General features: G+C 40.5%; 1 protein-coding gene and 1 long non-coding RNA gene across 7 annotated transcripts in view; one reads left to right on the top strand and one right to left on the bottom strand.

The window, feature by feature from the left end:
- The window catches only part of Syt1 (Synaptotagmin 1), a 76695-nt gene extending 63161 nt beyond the window's left edge, over positions 1-13534 (top strand). For 4 of the 6 annotated variants that reach the window (XM_045765156.2, XM_045765122.2, XM_045765146.2 and 1 more), the window contains 4 exons: positions 2876-2993; positions 3914-4047; positions 4392-4599; positions 7138-13534. In XM_045765156.2, coding sequence (XP_045621112.1) covers positions 2876-2993; positions 3914-4047; positions 4392-4595 — 456 coding nt within the window. In that variant the 3' untranslated portion in view covers positions 4596-4599; positions 7138-13534. The remainder of the gene's footprint in view (positions 1-2875; positions 2994-3913; positions 4048-4391; positions 4600-7137) is intronic. The other 2 variants (XM_045765136.2, XM_069324289.1) reach the window with 1 other exon arrangement.
- The window catches only part of LOC123772151 (uncharacterized), a 41064-nt gene extending 22507 nt beyond the window's left edge, over positions 1-18557 (bottom strand). Inside the window, exons 1-2 of the long non-coding RNA XR_006774628.2 lie at positions 18393-18557; positions 13609-13760 (exon numbers count right to left, since the gene is read on the bottom strand). This is a non-coding gene — a long non-coding RNA (uncharacterized lncRNA). The remainder of the gene's footprint in view (positions 1-13608; positions 13761-18392) is intronic.
- Between the last annotated feature and the right edge of the window lie 129 nt (positions 18558-18686).

The following is an 18686-nucleotide window of genomic DNA, read 5'->3' as shown; positions in this document are numbered from 1 at the left end:
CCACCCAACACTGACATAGACACACACTCTAAGGCTTGGACTGAGTAACTGTGATGTGCCTAGAACTCACTGAAAGGCACGCAAGTCACTGTGACGCGCTTAGACATGCACTGTAAGGCACGGACCAAGTCACAATGGCGTGCCTGAGACAGGAAACTCACAAGATAAAAAGTGACGCTTCATAACGCCCCCCGGGACAGAAACGTCGTCATTTTCAATACATTCCATAAGCATCTGTTGGACGTGTGGCTGTCTTCCTTACTGACCAGCAAAACTGAATTTGAGACCACCCTCACTTGAGCAATAGATTTTGATTTATTAATTGTTTTTTGTATTGACTATCCATGAGCTCATTGATAAAGTCTGCAGAGTGTTGTAAGAAGGTTACTGAAGATACTATTTGTTCTCCGAATTAGCAAATGCTAATTCAGGTGAAAGCGGCTATGACTCAAGACGAAAAAGGAACAAAGCCTTGATAAATGTTGTATTGCAATATACTGTACTTCCAAGGGTGGACCTTTGACCCATAGTTGCTGGATGCTGTTCTCTCCTGGCCACATAGATACATGTTGAGCTGTATCTTGGATACATAGAACTAATCACAGTGAGGTGTGAGGTATGATGGACCACCTGCCAAACATCCACTGTGAGGCGAGAGGTAGGGGAACCCCGTCCTCACCCCCCCACTGTGAGGCGTGAGGCAGGGAACCACCACCACCTCACCCCCCTCACTGTGAGGTGTGAGGCAGGGAACCACCACCTCACCACCCAGTATGAGGTAGGGGACCACCTCCTCACCACCCACTGTGAGGTGTGAGGCAGCACCTGGTCTCTACCTGTCAGATGCCACGCCAGACACACTTGCGATAGTCTCTAGTAACGATGAAACAGACTCATTCATAAACCTGCGAGGATATCCGCCATAGTGCAAGCTTATTTGGAATTATAATTGTCATTTCTACAAATTAAAGAATACTGTAATTGGTTTCCTTACAAGATGGTTGACGTGGGGTTACCATGGAGACATGACAAGTGTTAATACTATACTTAAGGGATACCTAGTGTTCCTCCCCCCCACCTTATCTTACCTCAGACTGTCATACAAGACAAACATGAGTTTTATATATATTTCAAAATGTTATATACAGAATGATGACAATACCAATATATGTTTGGTGCTCTCCTCTTCCGCCTGTTTTTGAAATTTGTCCGTGACATCCGCTGTTTGCCATCATATTTTTTACCTTTAAGCTTTAGGTCATGTGTAAGTCTACTCCTCGCCAGCAGGACACAATGATACATGACACACATATTTCACTTGTTTAAAATATATTGGCGCATGACGGGCAGGTCAACACCTGTTACTCCACTCGCCTTGGGGCTGTTGTTGTTGACTTGCCATGCATGGTGCAGTGATTTGTTAGGGAGCCTTGGTCGTGCGTGTGACCCCTTTGAGTCGTGACAGCATACTAACCCCCTTGCACACTGCTGCCACGGCTATATATAACCTTCCCATGTGGATGGTGGATGATGTTACCTTCATGTGTGCCGTGTCTAAAACATCCATATAATACCTTATGAGATACTGGTATAATATAAGTGATGTTAAAACAAGGCAGGAGATAGCTAGCAGGGCAAGAAATAACTAGCAAGGCAAGAGATGGATAGTATGGCAGGAGATAGCTAGCAGGGCAGGAGATAGCTAGTAGGGCAGGAGATAGCTAGCAGGGCAGGAGATAGTTAGCAGGGCAGGAGATAGCTAGCAGAGCAGGAGATAGCTAGCAGGGCAGGAGATAGCTAGCAGGGCAGGAGATAGCTAGCAGGGCAGGACTTAGCTAGCAGGGCAGGAGATAGCTAGCAGGGCAGGAGATAGCTAGCAAGGCAGGAGATCGCTAGCAAGGTAAGAGATAAATAGCAAAGCAGTAGATAACAAAGCAGCAGATAGCTAGCAAAGCAAGTGATAGCCATCTAGAAAGCAAATACAGGACCACTGTGAGGTAGTTAACTATGACAACTAATTTAGGCCATAACCAAACTAGGTGTTAATCCAAATAGTAGCTAATCCATGTCCTAATTATCAGCATAGTTATTAACTCAGGCCAGAAAGTAGTTAATTAATCCATATGTTATTTAATTAATCCAAATGATGGTGAAATATTCCAGATTCAAAATAAATAATCAATTATTTGAAATAATCAAGATGATATGTAAATCCTCAAGTTACAAGTTAATTAATCCAAGTGATAGTTAGACCATATGTTAGGTGTGTGTGTTAAATAGTGTATGTTAGGTATATTTTAGTTTCAAGATCTCACTATAATTGCTAGTGGAAGTGATAGGCAGGTCGTACAAGTGCGCAGGAGTCCTCAAGCACTTTAGTATCTACTTACGAAACCTGTGCATCTCTCCTCTGTTGTGGAATCATAGTTTGCATTTATTAAGCAGTCTATGAGCACCTGAGCCCTACGCAGTAGTCTACAAGAATGATAACCTCGAGTCGAGAACGATCTCGTAGCGTTTCCCAGCTCGTAAACTGTTTAGTAAATTCACACTATGCCGCCACATGATTGTGGAAAGATGAACAGGTTCCGTAAGTGGAGAGGTAAATGCTTGGCGAGTCCCGGCCAGGAAGGGGATATGGATGGTCAGACTAGTATTTCTTTAAATATTCATTAGTGTATCATACATAATAAGACAATATAGACAATATTTTGAGTTTCCTCAGTTTGTGAATACAGTATATACATATACATAGAGAGAGCTATCATCATTAATGTAATAGTGAGCCATGATTCATGAGTATAACTGAGTGGAGGAGGCGAGTGAGGAGTGTTGGTGAGGTTCTAACGGACTGTTGGTGCGGGGCTGTGGACAGGACAACAAGCTGGGCGACATCTGCTTCTCCCTGCGCTACGTGCCTACGGCCGGCAAGCTCACTGTGGTTATCCTCGAGGCCAAGAACCTCAAGAAGATGGACGTTGGAGGCTTATCAGGTCAGAACCCCCAATCCACATTTTCTTGTCTTTTTTTTTCAACAATTTAATTTAGCCTAACCTAATCTAACCTAACATAGCCTATTCTAACCTAATCTACCTAACTCAACCTAAGCCAATCTAACCCCTAACCTAATCTGTAGAGGGATATCTGGCTTTTTCACAAATTTAACCAAAGTTAACCTAAGTTTATCCTAAGTTATACCAACACAAAACCTTGTATTGCATTAAGTAAAGACTCCTCGTGAATATATTGTTGTTAAAGAATTGACCACATGAATACACATTACACAGTGTTGATATATGGCTAAATACACCAGGGGTCAGGATATTTATCCAACCACTTACGAAACCTATACGTACATCTCTCCTTAATCATGGCGACTTTGTCTACATTTATTAAACAGTTTACAAGCGTCCAAACTTCACAACTCAAAGTTATCATCGGTACAAACAACTTCTTAGTGCTTTGGAGCTCATAAACTGTTTAGTAAGTGTCAACAAACCCACCATGGTTGAGGAAAATACGTCAGGTTTTGAAAATAAATGCTCGGCGAATCCTGGACCAGGATAGCGCGATATATATAGTAGATGCATATCTACCCCTTTCTACACAAAGGTAGAAAGTAGATATGTGCCTCACGTTCAGTAGAAAGCACCAGCACATCATGGTGTATGTTGGTGGGCTCAGCCGGCAGCAGAGGATCTTGCTGAGGGATACATCTTTTTGAGGGATACATCTTGCTGAGGGATACATCTTGCCGAGGGACACATCTTTCTGAGGGATATTTCCTATCAAGGGGTATATCCTGCCAAGGGATATATCTTGCTGACTGAGATCTAGATGCAGTCACCTGTTTGTTCATGCATTGTGTATGTGTCTTGATGAGTACAAGCGGTTGTCATTCGTGTGTCGGCAGATCCGTACGTGAAGATCTGTCTGATTCAGAACGGAAAGCGGCTCAAGAAGAAGAAGACAAGCATCAAGAAGTGTACTCTCAACCCTTACTATAATGAATCCTTCTCCTTCGAGATTCCCTTTGAACAGATTCAGGTGAGTTGACCTTGTTTCGTGATGGTTGATTATATTTGCTTATATCACCCAAGTCCTCCCACACTGTGTCACCCAGGCTCACCCACACTGGGGTCAACCCAGCCTTTCCACACTAGGTCACTCCCAGTGGGATCACATGACCACCCCTCATACACTAAGTCACCACACAATGTCATCCCCACTAGTCAGCCCAGCCCTCTCCCACTTAGTCACACCAGCCCACCCTCATTGGGATACACTAGTCATTCCCCAGTGGGTCACTCCCACTGGGCCAACCCATTCTTGGGTTACCCAAGCCCTAAGTCGCAGTGTTATTAATTAGGGTCTTCTATTCCGGCCTGCAGAAGGTGAATTTGCAAGTGACGGTGGTGGACTACGATAGGATTGGCACCTCTGAGCCCATCGGGCGGTGCGTGCTGGGCATGAACGCCTCGGGCACAGAGCTCCGCCACTGGTCTGACATGCTTGCCTCCCCGCGTCGACCTATCGCGCAGTGGCACACGCTCAAGGACCCGGAGGAGGCAGACGCCATCTTAACGCAGAAGTAAACGGGTAGGTTATGGCAACACTGTTTTATCTGACCAAATAGCACACTAAAAGATTGGTTGGTCCTAGTGGCAACTAGAGTTTAAGTGCATAGTGTTAATAATTGTAAGTTCATAGTAACAAAACTGGTTGCTGCGAGTCAGGAGTCCTGATGCAGGCTACTGAATGGAAGAGGAAATCGTCCTAGAATCTGTGAAAATGCCTGGAGGTTTATATCACACTGAACCTGTCTCCTGAAGCCAACATCAAATGAATCATGGCATTTACATTGCAGGCGATGAGTCACAATAACATGGCTGAAGTATGTTGACCAGACCACACACTAGAAAGTGAAGTGACGACGACGTTTCGGTCCGTCCTGGACCATTCTCAAGTCGATCATCGACTTGAGAATGGTCCAGGACGGACCAAAACGTCGTTGTCCCTTCACTTTCTAGTGTGTGATCTGGTCAACATGGCATTTACATTCTTCTATCATATTTCAGAACTTTTTCTCGTGTTCAGAATCAAATAGAGTTGGTCAGTTCTATTGGAACTTCTATTGTTGGAGTTCAGTCTAGGCCTACTCTTTCCTCTGTTGTTTTGCCCAAGTCAAACATATTTACATCTTCCACATGCTCCATTTCAAACATCTTAATAATTGGATGTCATGTTGGACATTTTGACCTCCAGTCCAGGTTCTTTCTGCACTTGAGTTGGGTTGGTGAGCTCCATGCTCTCCTTCGGTGTGCCGAGTTTTCAACGTTTGACTCGGGTGACAATTTTGTACATCTACAGCCCCGGTTCTTGTTATTCTGGTTTAATTTATCTGGGAATTAACTATACCTTATACTGTACTTTATGACGGCCTTTCACAGATTTCTTCAGGTATCTTGAGCTTCTAGCGTTAATGTCTGTGTGTTTGTTCTCATTTATTAGTCACATCTCTCGGCTGTTTCATCGCGAGCAGAGATTCAGTCACCCTAAGAGCTTACCCCTGTGCCCATAACCTCAGGAAGTACGCGATGATAGCAATGTTCTTCTCTTCGATGACATGTAAGGAGATCCTGTCATGGCAGTTTGGAACTATAACTGAACATTTACTACTCGCTTCCTCATTGCTGTGCCCTATCCTCATCTTCCATGTAGTGGACCTATGCCGCCTCCTTATCATTGGATTGCATTTCAGCAGTTGGGTTAACCAGTCTTTGGCTATCACACCCAAAGCTGTTATCTATTATTATTTGTTTCATTATTTTTCCATATAACGGATTATTTCTTTCATTATTCTTTCTGAATAATGAAAGAAATCACTTGTAAAGGAGTAAAAATCACAACCCCTAACCAAAACATTGTCATCATCATATACTATAAAACAAAGAAGACCTCTGACCTCCTCATTAAAAACAGGCTGAAACCAACTAAGAACCCTTTACAGAAGTTGAACGTGGTATACATGTCCACCTGCCCCCACAAAGGACAATCTTCAATCTAAGTACTGTACATAGGTATGACATCAACCAAGCTCACAATGTGCTTGACCTGTCATCTTCAATCAGGTGCCCCTAAAAATCGCATGAGAGAAACCAAATGACATCACCCTAACAAGAGAAATGCTTAATAAAAACACCTGCATATTAGACAAAACACAAGATGTAAGAGGAAAGAACCTTCTTGAAGCCCATCACAGAAAAGTTAACCAACCCATCATATACAGTATACTCAAATAACATAGTATACTTTACCACCGTGAGAGCGAGAGCAAGGCCGGAACACGAAGCTGCCAATGATTATGTCGCTGCCCAAAACGTCATGCCCACAACACCTGACTAATCTTTGTAGGTATAGATTATTGACCCATGCTTCTTACTTTTATTACTCACCCCTCACCTATTTGTATGTACCTGACCTCCCAGCAGTTTGGGGACTTGAAGTGGGGAGAATTTGTTAACAGTATGTGTTAACAGGTTGTTGATTGCTGGTCTTGACTTTTTGATGTGTAGACTGCCCTCGCTGAAGATTGGACATTAGCGTGGCCCAACACATCAAAAAGTCAAGACCAGTAATCAACAACCAGTTAACACATAAGTACATTCTACCCACTTCATGACCCCCAAACCAACACACAGACAGTAGAAGCACGAACATAGGCTATTAATAATGGCCCTAATAATATCCATTATGTTCCATCCACCTGTTCATCTCAATTATGTCCTGTACCACCTCACCACAAGAGAATATAAGCTCTTGCTAAGGCATTGTAAGTTTGTCTTTGAGAATGTAAGGCGTGCCTTGTTAAATGCATCGATAGGTGTCAGACCATAATGTGAAAATGAACTTTGTAGACTTTATTTTTCTACTTCCATCGACACTGAAGAAAAACGTAAGAAATATTGAGAAGATTCGTGTTAGAATCATTAATCTTACCCTTTCAGTTATATTCAACATTATATATATATATATTATATATACAGACACACATACTGTACTGTATATATTTATATATATATATATATATATATATATTGTGAAACTACTTTTAACATCATTGTATGTTTATTGCAGTTGGGTGTCACCGGTAGCCTGAGAGGGAGCAAGATGGCCTCTACAAAACCCAGAAGACTGAGCAAACTCTTCAGAACTGAGGATATAAACATTATAACAGTGCTGGATCTACAAAGCAGGACCGAATTCCTCACTTTGTTCAGTGAACTGTGGTTCTTGATAAACGTTTCCTGTTATTAGACCAGGTTATAGTTGTATAAAAGCCCTTTCATGATATTTGCAACAACATTTTTTGTGTATTAAGATAATCAACAATTTATAGTTAGGATGAAGAATAAGGTAGAGCTATCAGGCTTAGAGTGTCGACAGTGAACTTAATGACTCTGTGTAAAGAAATATAAAATATTCTACTTATTAATTAAGTTAAATAGTCCAGAGATCATTTTTTTTAAGTGAATCATTCCAGGAGCTTTATAGGAATTCGGTCGGACGTCATCTTGCATGTTGAAGATTATAAATTAATGGAAATGACAAAAATGTCAAATTTGCAACAAATTCCTAATGTCTGCGAGAGAAGTGGGCCGCCATGTTATACAGAATAAATCTAGCGTAAATGACCAGAGCCACAGCCACAGGAGATTCCTCAGAGCAAATCAAACTATTTCCTACACCACTTCTGGATGTGCTCCATCTGGCTGCACAAGGTTTAGGCTACTACAATGTACCAAACAACTAAAGAGAGTCTCATGTCATATTTTAAATTACATTTTTTTTTATGAAAATGAATCAATTATGAATTTGTTTTGAGAGATCAACAGTAATCCATAAGGCTTAATCTACTGAATCTCTATATGAAGTTTGAGTTCGAGCTCTTCAACAAGCTCAACAGAGAGCTTGGGGAGGGTGCATGCAGCCAGGTGGAGCTTGCATCTCTTGTCTTCTACTGAGGTTGTTGCCACACTTGGGTTTCCATAGATATCTTGTATCGTATAATGCCTCAACCCCTTTCGGGGGGTACCAATATCAACCTGTCGCCTTTCTCACTTCCAAGACGCTGTCTATAGTATGGCTGCTGAAGGAGCTAGCTCAAGAGACCCTCCAGAATAGTCTTCTAGTTAGTCTTCAGGCCCACCTGACTAAGGAACCAGTTACTAGGCTAACTAGTGCACCAGCTAGATGTTAAAGGTAAAGACCTGATAAAGAGAGAGATGTCTTACTAGGCCAGAAACTAGCAGGGATTTTTTTTTAATAAAATGTTAACTAATACTAGCTTTGGGCTGTGTTAACTAGCTCTTGGGCTGTGTTACCTAGTACTAGCTGTTGGGTCCAGGTTAACTAGTACTAGCACTTAGAGCCAGGGACTATTGAGAGAAACAACTATAGCACTCGAGCGGTCCCAGCGAGGAAGCGGCAGAAGCTGTTCTGTTAATTAGTGAAGATTAGTAAATGTTGTTGTCGTTTATGATTTCGAAGTTACTTTTGAGTGGTGACTTTCCTTGATGCACAAGGTATGTGCATCCTGGCTTCAACCAAAGATTATTATTAAAACTCTATGGAGGTACAATGTAGCTGAGTAAAGAGAACCACTTCACCAGGGGGCAAATGTGGGGAAAATGATGCTATGTAACGCAGGATCGACGTTGTTCTAAGGTTGATTTAATGTTGGGCTAAGGTGATCGTACATTGTTCAAAGGTTGAAGCAATGTTGATCCAAGGTTTATTTTAATGTTCCAAAGTTGATGCAATGGTGGTCCAAGATTGACCTCTAGTTGTTCCAAGGTTGATGCAACATTAATCCAAGGTTGAGCAAACGTTTTCCATAGTTGATGGAACGTTGGTCCAAGGTTAATTTATCATTGTTTGAGCATGTTTTGTCCCCTGGGGTGCACCAGAAGGGCAAACTCTGTCTGGTCCAGTCAGACTTTGCCCATAATCTAATATTCAAAATGTCTCACATCATTTCTGGGTCTGTAATTGCCTTAGGAAAATTAAGAACATTTTGATGAAAAAGCAAAAAAAGTTCTGTATAAGGGTATAAAGGTGTATTTTTACCCCCTTCCCCCATCTCTCCCTCCCCAACTCACCCCTAAACATAAATAAGCTGAAGCATTTGTATACTACATATACATATGTATTACTTAATACTGGATTCTCCAAAACATTGAGCTCGGCAGTGGTGTATATTTTATCTGATAAAATATATTTCAGCATTTATGCGTCTATATTTCAGTTTACATGTGTATTGTCAATATACTCGTTTATACTTGTATATTTAACTGTTTTATTCATTTATTTATTTATGTAGATGTAGGAATTATGATTTACTGCCTTGAATAAGTAAAGTTTTGGATAATCAAGTGACATCATCATTCATGCTAGCCAATGAGAATTTTAATCTGCATTGTGTTTGCAAGTTAGCATTTGCAGTAGTGTTTTCATTAGGCTTTCATCAAATATTTGAGTATAGAGAAATCATTCATTTTATATATCTGCTATGTTTCGGAAAGTAAATGTTTATATTAAAGGATACGTAAACATGTATAAACATTGACAATGTTCCATTATAAACATGAATGTACAGTAACCTAATTAGGTCTATCTATCTACTCTCACATGTTCTTCTCTAGACACCAGACATAATAGGTATAAATGAGGAAACCCCCAATATTATTATAGTCCTTTCTTGTGTTCACAAGTGTATTTCTTACCTTGTGTAAGCTGACCGTGGGTTCAAGGTGCCATATAGACTTTATATATATATATATAATTTATATGTTCATTGAGTATCTGCTATACCTTGTATGTTTTATCAAAGCCCTGTGAGTCATTGCATCATTCATTATTGCTATTGAGCCTTTTTAACTACTTTTTTGATAGGAATTGTTGAACAAAAATAGTTTATAACAGCATGGAAACTTGAGTAGGGTCTACTGAGTGGAGTCTAAGATCTGAGAAAGTATGTACCCCCCCTATGTATGATGTATGTTTGTACGTTGAAGCCACTATAAACAAACCTAACCAAACCCAATCTAACCCATTCTAACCAAACCAAACTTATCTTAGCCCAACCCAACCTAACCTAACTTATCCTAGCAAAAATAAGATACAAAATGTTGTTTTATATATGGTGTTGATGGTGTGTGACATCACTATGGTGTTCTAATGTTCATGCCAGTACAGGTTTTACACTACTGGATTACTTAGTGCAGGGAGGGTAGAGGTTCGTGTAGAGTTATGTCTCGCACTGTAGCAACTCCTTACTGCCCCATATCGCTACTTTACCTCAAATTATTTTAGCTTAAAACTATTGTAAATTAATTTTATAAAAACTGAGTCCATTTTAATCTTGTCTGAATTAGGATGAATATATTTGATAGGCCTGTAGACACAGGAGGTTGCATATAGGAAACGTGTTGGCTAAGATCGGAGGCAGTGAAACCTGGTATGACCAATGGCCTTCGAGTGGTCATGAAATATACCCCAATGATGATGTGGCCTCTGAGAGGTGTTTAACACTATGGTCAGCCCAGATATAACACATCAGTCTGTGACTTCCGTCAACTCTTTATTTTTGTCTTGGGTGTGATATTTTACTGGAGGAGTGTGAGGCTATGTTGTTAAAATTATGTGCACATTATCTCATATTAGATGGGGACAGGGTCCGGCCTGTTTCTCAACAACAATCCTCATCCATTGCCACATTTTGGTGTATTGTAGACCAGTTCCAAGTCCAGTCCAGTTGATAATGTTCTCACAAAGCAAACACACCCTATACGTGTGCACACGCACACATTCATTCACTCTTGCTTATTAATACTCAAGAATTCAGAAGAGAAGACTCGAGTAGGCATGACCAATCTTCCATCTTCATCTCACTACTTCTGATCTTACTTGCACTCTCATCTAAGGAAAACATCTTCTCTGGGATCATCTAGGAGGCTTTTTTGCAGGGCTCGGTTAAGGAAGTTTCTTTTTTTTTTTTTAGGGATCATTTATAAAAAGTATCTATGGGACCCAAAATGAATGTTTGTCTCCAGGGCTAACGTACAGAGGATTGATGTGGAATTAATTTAGTGCACTTTTCCGGGGTTCATCTGATGGGGTTGCTCTGGGGTTCATCAGACAGTGTTGTTCTCTGGGGTTCATCAGACAGGGTTGCTCTGGGGTTCATCAGATGTGGTTGTTCTTTGGGGTTCATCAGATGGGGCTGTTCTCTGGGGTTCATCAGATGGGGTTGCTCTGGGTCTCTCCAATGTTTACCCTCTAAGGAGGCTACAACAAGCTTCATACAAAAAGAACAAATGGGGTCTTCCACAGACCTTATTTAAGGAATATGCCTGATCGAGGGAAGGTTTGGGGAGGGGGGAGGAGGGAAGGAGGTTTAATATGAGGGGTATTATTCAAAGGGTAACTTGATTATGGTTCATATGAAAGGTTTATTCTCTGGGACTAGTAAATGGGGTAACATATCTGGGGATGGGGTATGAGGGAGCTTGTTCTATGTATTTTCAACTGTGAAAGGAACACAAGGCAACACAACCCAACTTGGGGGGAAGACTGTGTTAGGCTCGAGTCAATGGATAGCTCTCTTGTCTACAATATAATCAGGGACTCCCAAGAGCTTTCTAGTGGGGTGCCGTCCTTTGTCTTGACCCAAATTGATCTCTCTCTCTCTGGTTCCTTTTGCTTCTCTTTATCCTTAAAAATATTTTCATCTTTCACTTTATTTGCAAATGTTCTTTTGCTCCCTATTGTTGAATGATTTATAACACCATTTCAGGTGTTTTATTGACGTGGTGCAAGAGTGTAGCTGCCCTGCACTCCGCACTGTACCTCGCTCACTCCACCCCTCCACCGGCCTTCACATAACCTCAGTTTTTTGCATTATTACTGATCATTGACATTTTCTATTCTGCATTCCAGCTTCCTCAGACTTAGCCATGGAATTAGCAAACTGGTATATGATGCTGTCTGTCGCAATCTCTTCAAATTTACCTGAAGGTATATATTACAACCTTACGTGCGTCATTGCTTTGTATGTCTATATTTCTGTATAAAAGTGTATGTATGTATCCTAAACAAGAGCAAAGCAAAGCCTGAAAAAAAATGAATCCACTGCATTATAAATATATTATTTTCTGATACTGTTTGTGGCATAAATGTAATGTATCGCAAAAATGTGATGAAAATGATCCTGATGTTGAGTACTCAAGAGTGACAAGCAAAACATGTGGCAGATGATATTTAAGAATCTAATAATATGGTAAAGTTTTAATCATTAATGGCATAACTTTTTTACTAGGCCGGATCCTCTATGCATGATGAGATGAGCTTTAGATCCTTTTAAACCTCTTTATATGGCATTCCTGCGACAGAATGGTGTATGTCGTATCAAATTTCTAGTATAGTAGAGTTGGCACTTTTAAATTATTGTTTCTTGTGGTCACAACTAATTATAGTAATTCGTAAGTAATGTAATTAGAACAAATATTTATCTTGAGGGAAAAAGCATCAAAATAATTTATGAATAGGTTCACTCAGACAGTGGACCGAGAGCCTTACCGAAGAAGGGCTTAGAAGGTTGAAACGAACTAGTCCCGCCCTGGTTGATATGCCCCCCCTTCCTCTGTGTCTGGAATCACCCACACTCTTCTCCCTCTCTCAAGTAAAATAACAAAATATTCCCCTGCAAACTCCACCCTTGATCTTATTTCAGTTTGGGATTTTTGTTTGCCTTTATTTGAGAGCTTATTGTTTATATATCACCCAATTATAAATAATTTCTTTTGTGGCATTAGTCCTCCCCAGATAATGTTTAATGTAGATATATAAATGATCACGCGAGGAGAGACTAACTTAACCAGCACGTAGAGACAAAATCAGAAAGTGAGATGTGATCAGGTGTGGAGTTAGTGGGTGTGTGTTGTGTCATGTGGATGGTTGTATGTACAAGTCCGTCAGTTTTGTGCTCACGTGAGGAATGCATCATAATATATTAAAATCATGGCTGTCGTGCACGCCTCCGACCTCGTCCTGGGTGCTGAGGGCTCCTCTTGCACCAGAATCATATGCTGTCAAAGACACCCGTTGTTAACTTGTACATATACGAAGCAAAAGATATGTCACACGTGTTTATAAACTATACTGCGAGCATCACACGGCACCAGGCGTCATGTTGGGGGGCGTCGCATGACAGCGCTGGCAGCAGCAGCAGAGTCTATATAAAAACTGTGAGAGCGAGTGCACTCACACATCCAAACACATCAACAAAAATGGACAAACCAGTCCCGATGTTTGCTTGGTTGTTTGGATTTCAAGAGGTGGATAAAAGTGTTGTTTGTTTAGATATGTTAAATATGGATTAGGCGCGTCAACTACCTTCTTACAGAGCGGCAAGTCCTAACCTGAGTTGTGTAAAAATATTAGAAATAACAAATAATAAAATGTAATAAAATATTGTATTTTGTATGCCTATCCTATTTTTTTCTTTTATTATAATAGACCATTATTAAGGAAAATTTGCCCACCTACTTGTGCATAATCTTGGAAAAGGAAGAATACCAGCTCCTCCAAAGGATGGAATACTTCCTTCCTGAAGGCATTATTTACAACATCACTAATATGGAAGTCCACTTGTCCATCTCCTTCAGTCCTGGGCTGAGAACGTCCGTTACAGTACATGCCTGATATAATATACAGTACTGTAGCAAACCACATTATCTCTTAATGTGCCAGTTACTTAAATTATCAAAAAATTATTTCACATGTCAAGAAATTCTATTGCAACTACCTATAAGTTCTCCATAATCCCATAATCGCTAATAACACCTGCAATCTATTCACTAATCATTATTGATATCTGTAATTACATTAATACATGTTCCCCAACGTTTCCACAAATTATTTAGGACAGCTAAAAGCAAGCAGTGCGTTTCCCCATCAGACCAAATGATGATCAACCTACCAAGTGAACAGCAAGCTGTGACCAACACAAGGTCAGGTGGACACAGATAGAGCATGGTTGGGAATACAGAATCATTGGTCAAGTTTCCAACTCTCACACAAGAGGCTATAAGCCTTTTTACAGTGCATACAGTCAATCCAGGCCTTATTCCTGCTTACCGCCCTCACCCACTAAATTCCAGCCTCACTCAAGCTCTCTACCCCCCCCCCCCCTTCCCCACCAAACAGGAGATACCTCTTCATCCTTAGGGTCATATACATCAGGACAAATTGGGGATGTTTGACAAGCCACCGGTTTCCTGTCCTCGTCGAGGCCACTATAGTGAGATAGTGGTCCCCTCAGGCTAAACATGTCGGCACAAGAAGAACCCTTACCATCACTGTGCCTCTTCAAAATCATTAAACACCAGTCTACCCACATAGCTGGGGTATATTCCCTCCATGCTGGATTTGATATTTACCAGGAAAAAGGAAGAGATATTTGACATTCAGTACCTTCCTCCCTTGGGTAAAAGTGGCCATGCCTTTTTGGGAATAAAGTATGCAATGCATTATAATTTAAAAGAAAATGAGGAGGTTGAAGCAGTTGAAAAACCTGATTTTAGGAAAAAACATTTTTGGGAACTTAAAAATTTCTTTAACCACTGCACTGCGCAAAGCGCCTTTAGGCGCTCAGAGAGTTGTGCATTTTGTTTTTTAATTTGGCTATATTTTAATGTTTTTTAATGTTTTCATCACTATTTGTGTTTTGAAATGTAAATAGTTGACTTTGGAAACATTTTGACATTAAATTTACCTGAACATTTGTAAAAATAACAAAAATATGTCCTTGACAATTGCACCAAGACGTTTTTGCCGAAAATAGGTGAGCAGTGCAAGGGTTAAGGAATTTCACTGGAAAGACTTGCTGTTAGGCATTGAAGTAAATGAGATGAGTGTCAAGTTTTGTGAAATATATGATAAAGGCACAAACAAATTTATACCAAAGGAGAGATGCAGACCTAGAAAACAGGATTGGTTCAACAGAAATTATGAGAGGGCCAGAGACCAAAAGACACAAAAATGGAATCAATATAGAAAGAGGTCAAACCCTCAAACATACCAGCGATACAAAGATGCGAGAAACAACTACACGGCAGTGAGGAGAGAGGCAGAAAGAATTGTGGAGAAAGGGACAGCGGACAAATGTAAAACAGAACCAGGCCTATTCTATAGATTCATCAACAACAAATTGCAGGTAAAGGATAATTTTCAGTGGTTGAAAAGGGGAAACAGATTCATGGAAAAGGAAATGTGTGAAACATTAAACAAAAAGTTCCTAAGTGTGTTTGTACACAATGAAACCTTCAGAGAACCAGGCACAATAAGAATTCCAGAGAACAACATTGAGCACATACAGATGTCTAGAGACGAAGTGAAAAAATGCTCACGGATCTTAGTAAGAGCAAAGCAGTTGGTCCAGATGGAGTTTCACCATTTGTTCTGAGAGAATGTGCACCTGAGCTCAGCATTCCATTTAAACTGATTTTTCAGGCATTCCTGTGTACAGGAGTCCTATCAGATGTGTGGAATAAGGCTAACATAATTCCAATCTACAAAAGTGGCAGCAGGGAAGACCCTCCTCAATTATAGACCTGTACCATTGACAAGTGTAATAGTCAAAATATTGGAAAAATAATTAAAACTAAATGGGTAGAACACCTGGAGAAAAACAATATCATAAGACAGACAGTATGGTTATCGATTTCGAAGATCCTGTGTAACGAATTTACTAACTATCTATGATAGAGCCACAGAGATTTTACAGGAAAGAGATGGTTGGGTTGCTTGCTTCTATCTGGACCTAAAAAAAAAGGCTTTCAACAGTTCCACATAAGAGGTTGTTCTGGAAACTGGAACATATTGGAGGAGTAACAGGTAGGCTTCTAACATGGAAGAAAAATTGTGTCAGAAAAATGAGGACAGTAATCAGAGGCAATGTATTGGACTGAAGAAATGTCACAAGTATAGTGTTACAGGGTTCAGTTCTTACACCAGTACTGTTCATTGTCTACATAAACAATCTACCAGATGGAACACAGAATTATATGAACATGTTTGGTGATGATGCTAAGATAATAGGAAAGATAAGAAACTTTGATTTCTTATTTCAAACATGCTCTTGCTGAACATTGACAACCTGTTATTATACATACAGATTCGAAAACTGCCATTGAAACCTTGCAACAAGAACACATGCGTGATAACATCCATCTGATCACAAATGTCATATCATTAATGCAAACACTCAAACATCAAGGCTGTCGGGTACGTATCAACTGGGTGCTAGGTCATGTGGGAATAATAGGAAATGACATTGCAGATGAAGCTGCAAAACTTGCAACTAAGATAAGAAATGTAAACATTTACATACCACAGAGTCTATCACAGATTAAGAAAGTAATTAGAAACAGAGCAATGCAAAAGATGTACAGTGACCACAACACAGCAGTTGCAACATCAGGATCTGCAGGTTGGTACAAGAATTCAACCAACTATGAACCACTTAGTTTGATGAAAGGGAACAGTAGAACAACAGAAGTACACTTACATCGTATCAGGCTTGGATACCCATGTGCATGCGAAATAGGCTTACAAGTACTGGAAGATGAGAGGAAATGTCAGCACTGTGGAGAAATGCCCGACAGACCACTGGAACATTATCTAACACAGTGCAGAGTTACAAATCCATTAAGATTTCAACTTGGATTCAACAGAGCAGAAGAAGTTGTTAAACACATGGGACAAAATCTTACTGAAGCGACCATACGAGTCATAAATACTCATACTCCGCCCCAAATAAAACAGAAACAAGCAACACTTAGTACGCCAGCCAGAGGCTTAGGGCCCGTGCAGGAATATCCCTGCAAAAACAAATCTTATTTCCTCTGGGGCCTGACAGCTGAGTGGACAGCGCTTGGGATTTGTAGTCCTAAGATTCTGGGTTTGATCCCCGGTGCAAGGTGGAAACAAATGGGCAGTTTCTTTCACTATGATGCCCCTGTCCACCTTGCAGTAAATAGGTACCTGGGAGTTAGACAGCTGCTACAGGCTGCTTACTGTGTGTGTGTGTAACAAAAACGAGGACACTAAGCCCAAAAATCATCTCAAGAGAACCTTAAGATAAATAATTGTCATGCCCTTCAAGAAGATCTGGACAAAATAAGTATATGGAGCACCACTTGGCAAATGGAATTTAATGTGAATAAATGCCATGTTATGGAATGTGGAATAGGAGAACACAGACCCCACAAAACCTTTAAATTATGTGAGAAATCTTTAAAGAATTCTGATAAGAGATCTAGGGGTGGTTCTAGATAGAAAACTATCACCTGAAGACCACATAAAGAACATCGTGTGAGGAGCCTATGCTACACTTACTAACTTCAGAATTGCTTTTAAATAAATGGACGGAGAAATACTAAAGAAATTGTTCAGAATGTTTGTTAGACCAAAGCTGGAATATGCAGCGGTTGTATGGTGCCCATATCTTAAGAAGCACATCAACAAACTGGAAAAGGTGCAGACATGCAACTAAATGGCTCCCAGAACTAAAGGACAAGAGCTATGAAGAGAGGCTAGAGGCATTAAATATGCCAAAACTAGAAGATAGGAGAAAAAAAGGCGATATGATCACCATGTACAAAATAGTAACAGGAAACGATAAAATTGATTGAGAAGAATTCCCAAGAACAGGAGGTCAAAGATTTAAACTAAAGAAAGCTGCTGAAGAAATATAAGAAAATTCACTTTCGCAAACAGAGTTGTAGACGGTTGAAGGTGGTGGAGCCCAAAACCGTCAGTAGTTTCAAAGCGTTACATGACAAAGAATACTTGGAATATGGGACACCACGAGCATAGCTCTCATTCTATAAACAAATCCACAAGGGCCGTGATGAGGGTTCGAACCTATGCAAGAGATGTTACCAGATGTGCCTTAGTCAACTGTAGCACGACATGATAAAAGAATTGCAACCTGGAGTGCTACTGCCCTCTGGAGGATCCCAAAGCAGAATCGGGGTTGCGCTTCACAATTGTGTGAAACCCCGATTGTGCTTCGGGATCCTCGTGAGGGCAGTAGCACTCCAGGTTGCAATTCCTTTACCATGTCATGGTACAGATGACGTAAGTCGCATCTGGGAACATCCCGTGCGTAGGTTCGAACCCTCATCACAGCCCTTGAAGATTTGTTCATTTGATATATCACACTATTGTGATTTCTGTGTGTATCTCATCCTGTAACTACACTTAGGTAATTACAGCTGAACCACACTGGGTCTGTCTCTCCAACCACTCACACTCAATGGCCTTACTTAAGCCATTCCGCCTCTTTCTGCCTCAATTTACGGCAGTAGATCGTGTGGTCATGACCTTGTCGACCTATCTGTCACCCACTGGTGTAACCAGTTACATCAAATGTGCCGCCTGTTAGAATTTAACCTCTTGTTGCCCCTTGCCACAGGCTGCGTGTACCTGCACTTGTTGTTGTTATGGTAGAGAAAGATTCACTATAAATTATATTCACTCACACAATTAGTGGCGCTCACCAATAAACTAGCCCTCCTGGGCATAATGAAATTAATAACTCGTTGTATCTTCTTATATAT

The sequence above is a fragment of the Procambarus clarkii genome, chromosome 14 (genome assembly GCF_040958095.1).
Source record: "Procambarus clarkii isolate CNS0578487 chromosome 14, FALCON_Pclarkii_2.0, whole genome shotgun sequence".
In the NCBI taxonomy this organism is placed as follows: domain Eukaryota; kingdom Metazoa; phylum Arthropoda; class Malacostraca; order Decapoda; family Cambaridae; genus Procambarus; species Procambarus clarkii.
Note: the sequence above shows the minus strand (reverse complement) of the source record. Positions and strands in the feature narration are given on the sequence as shown.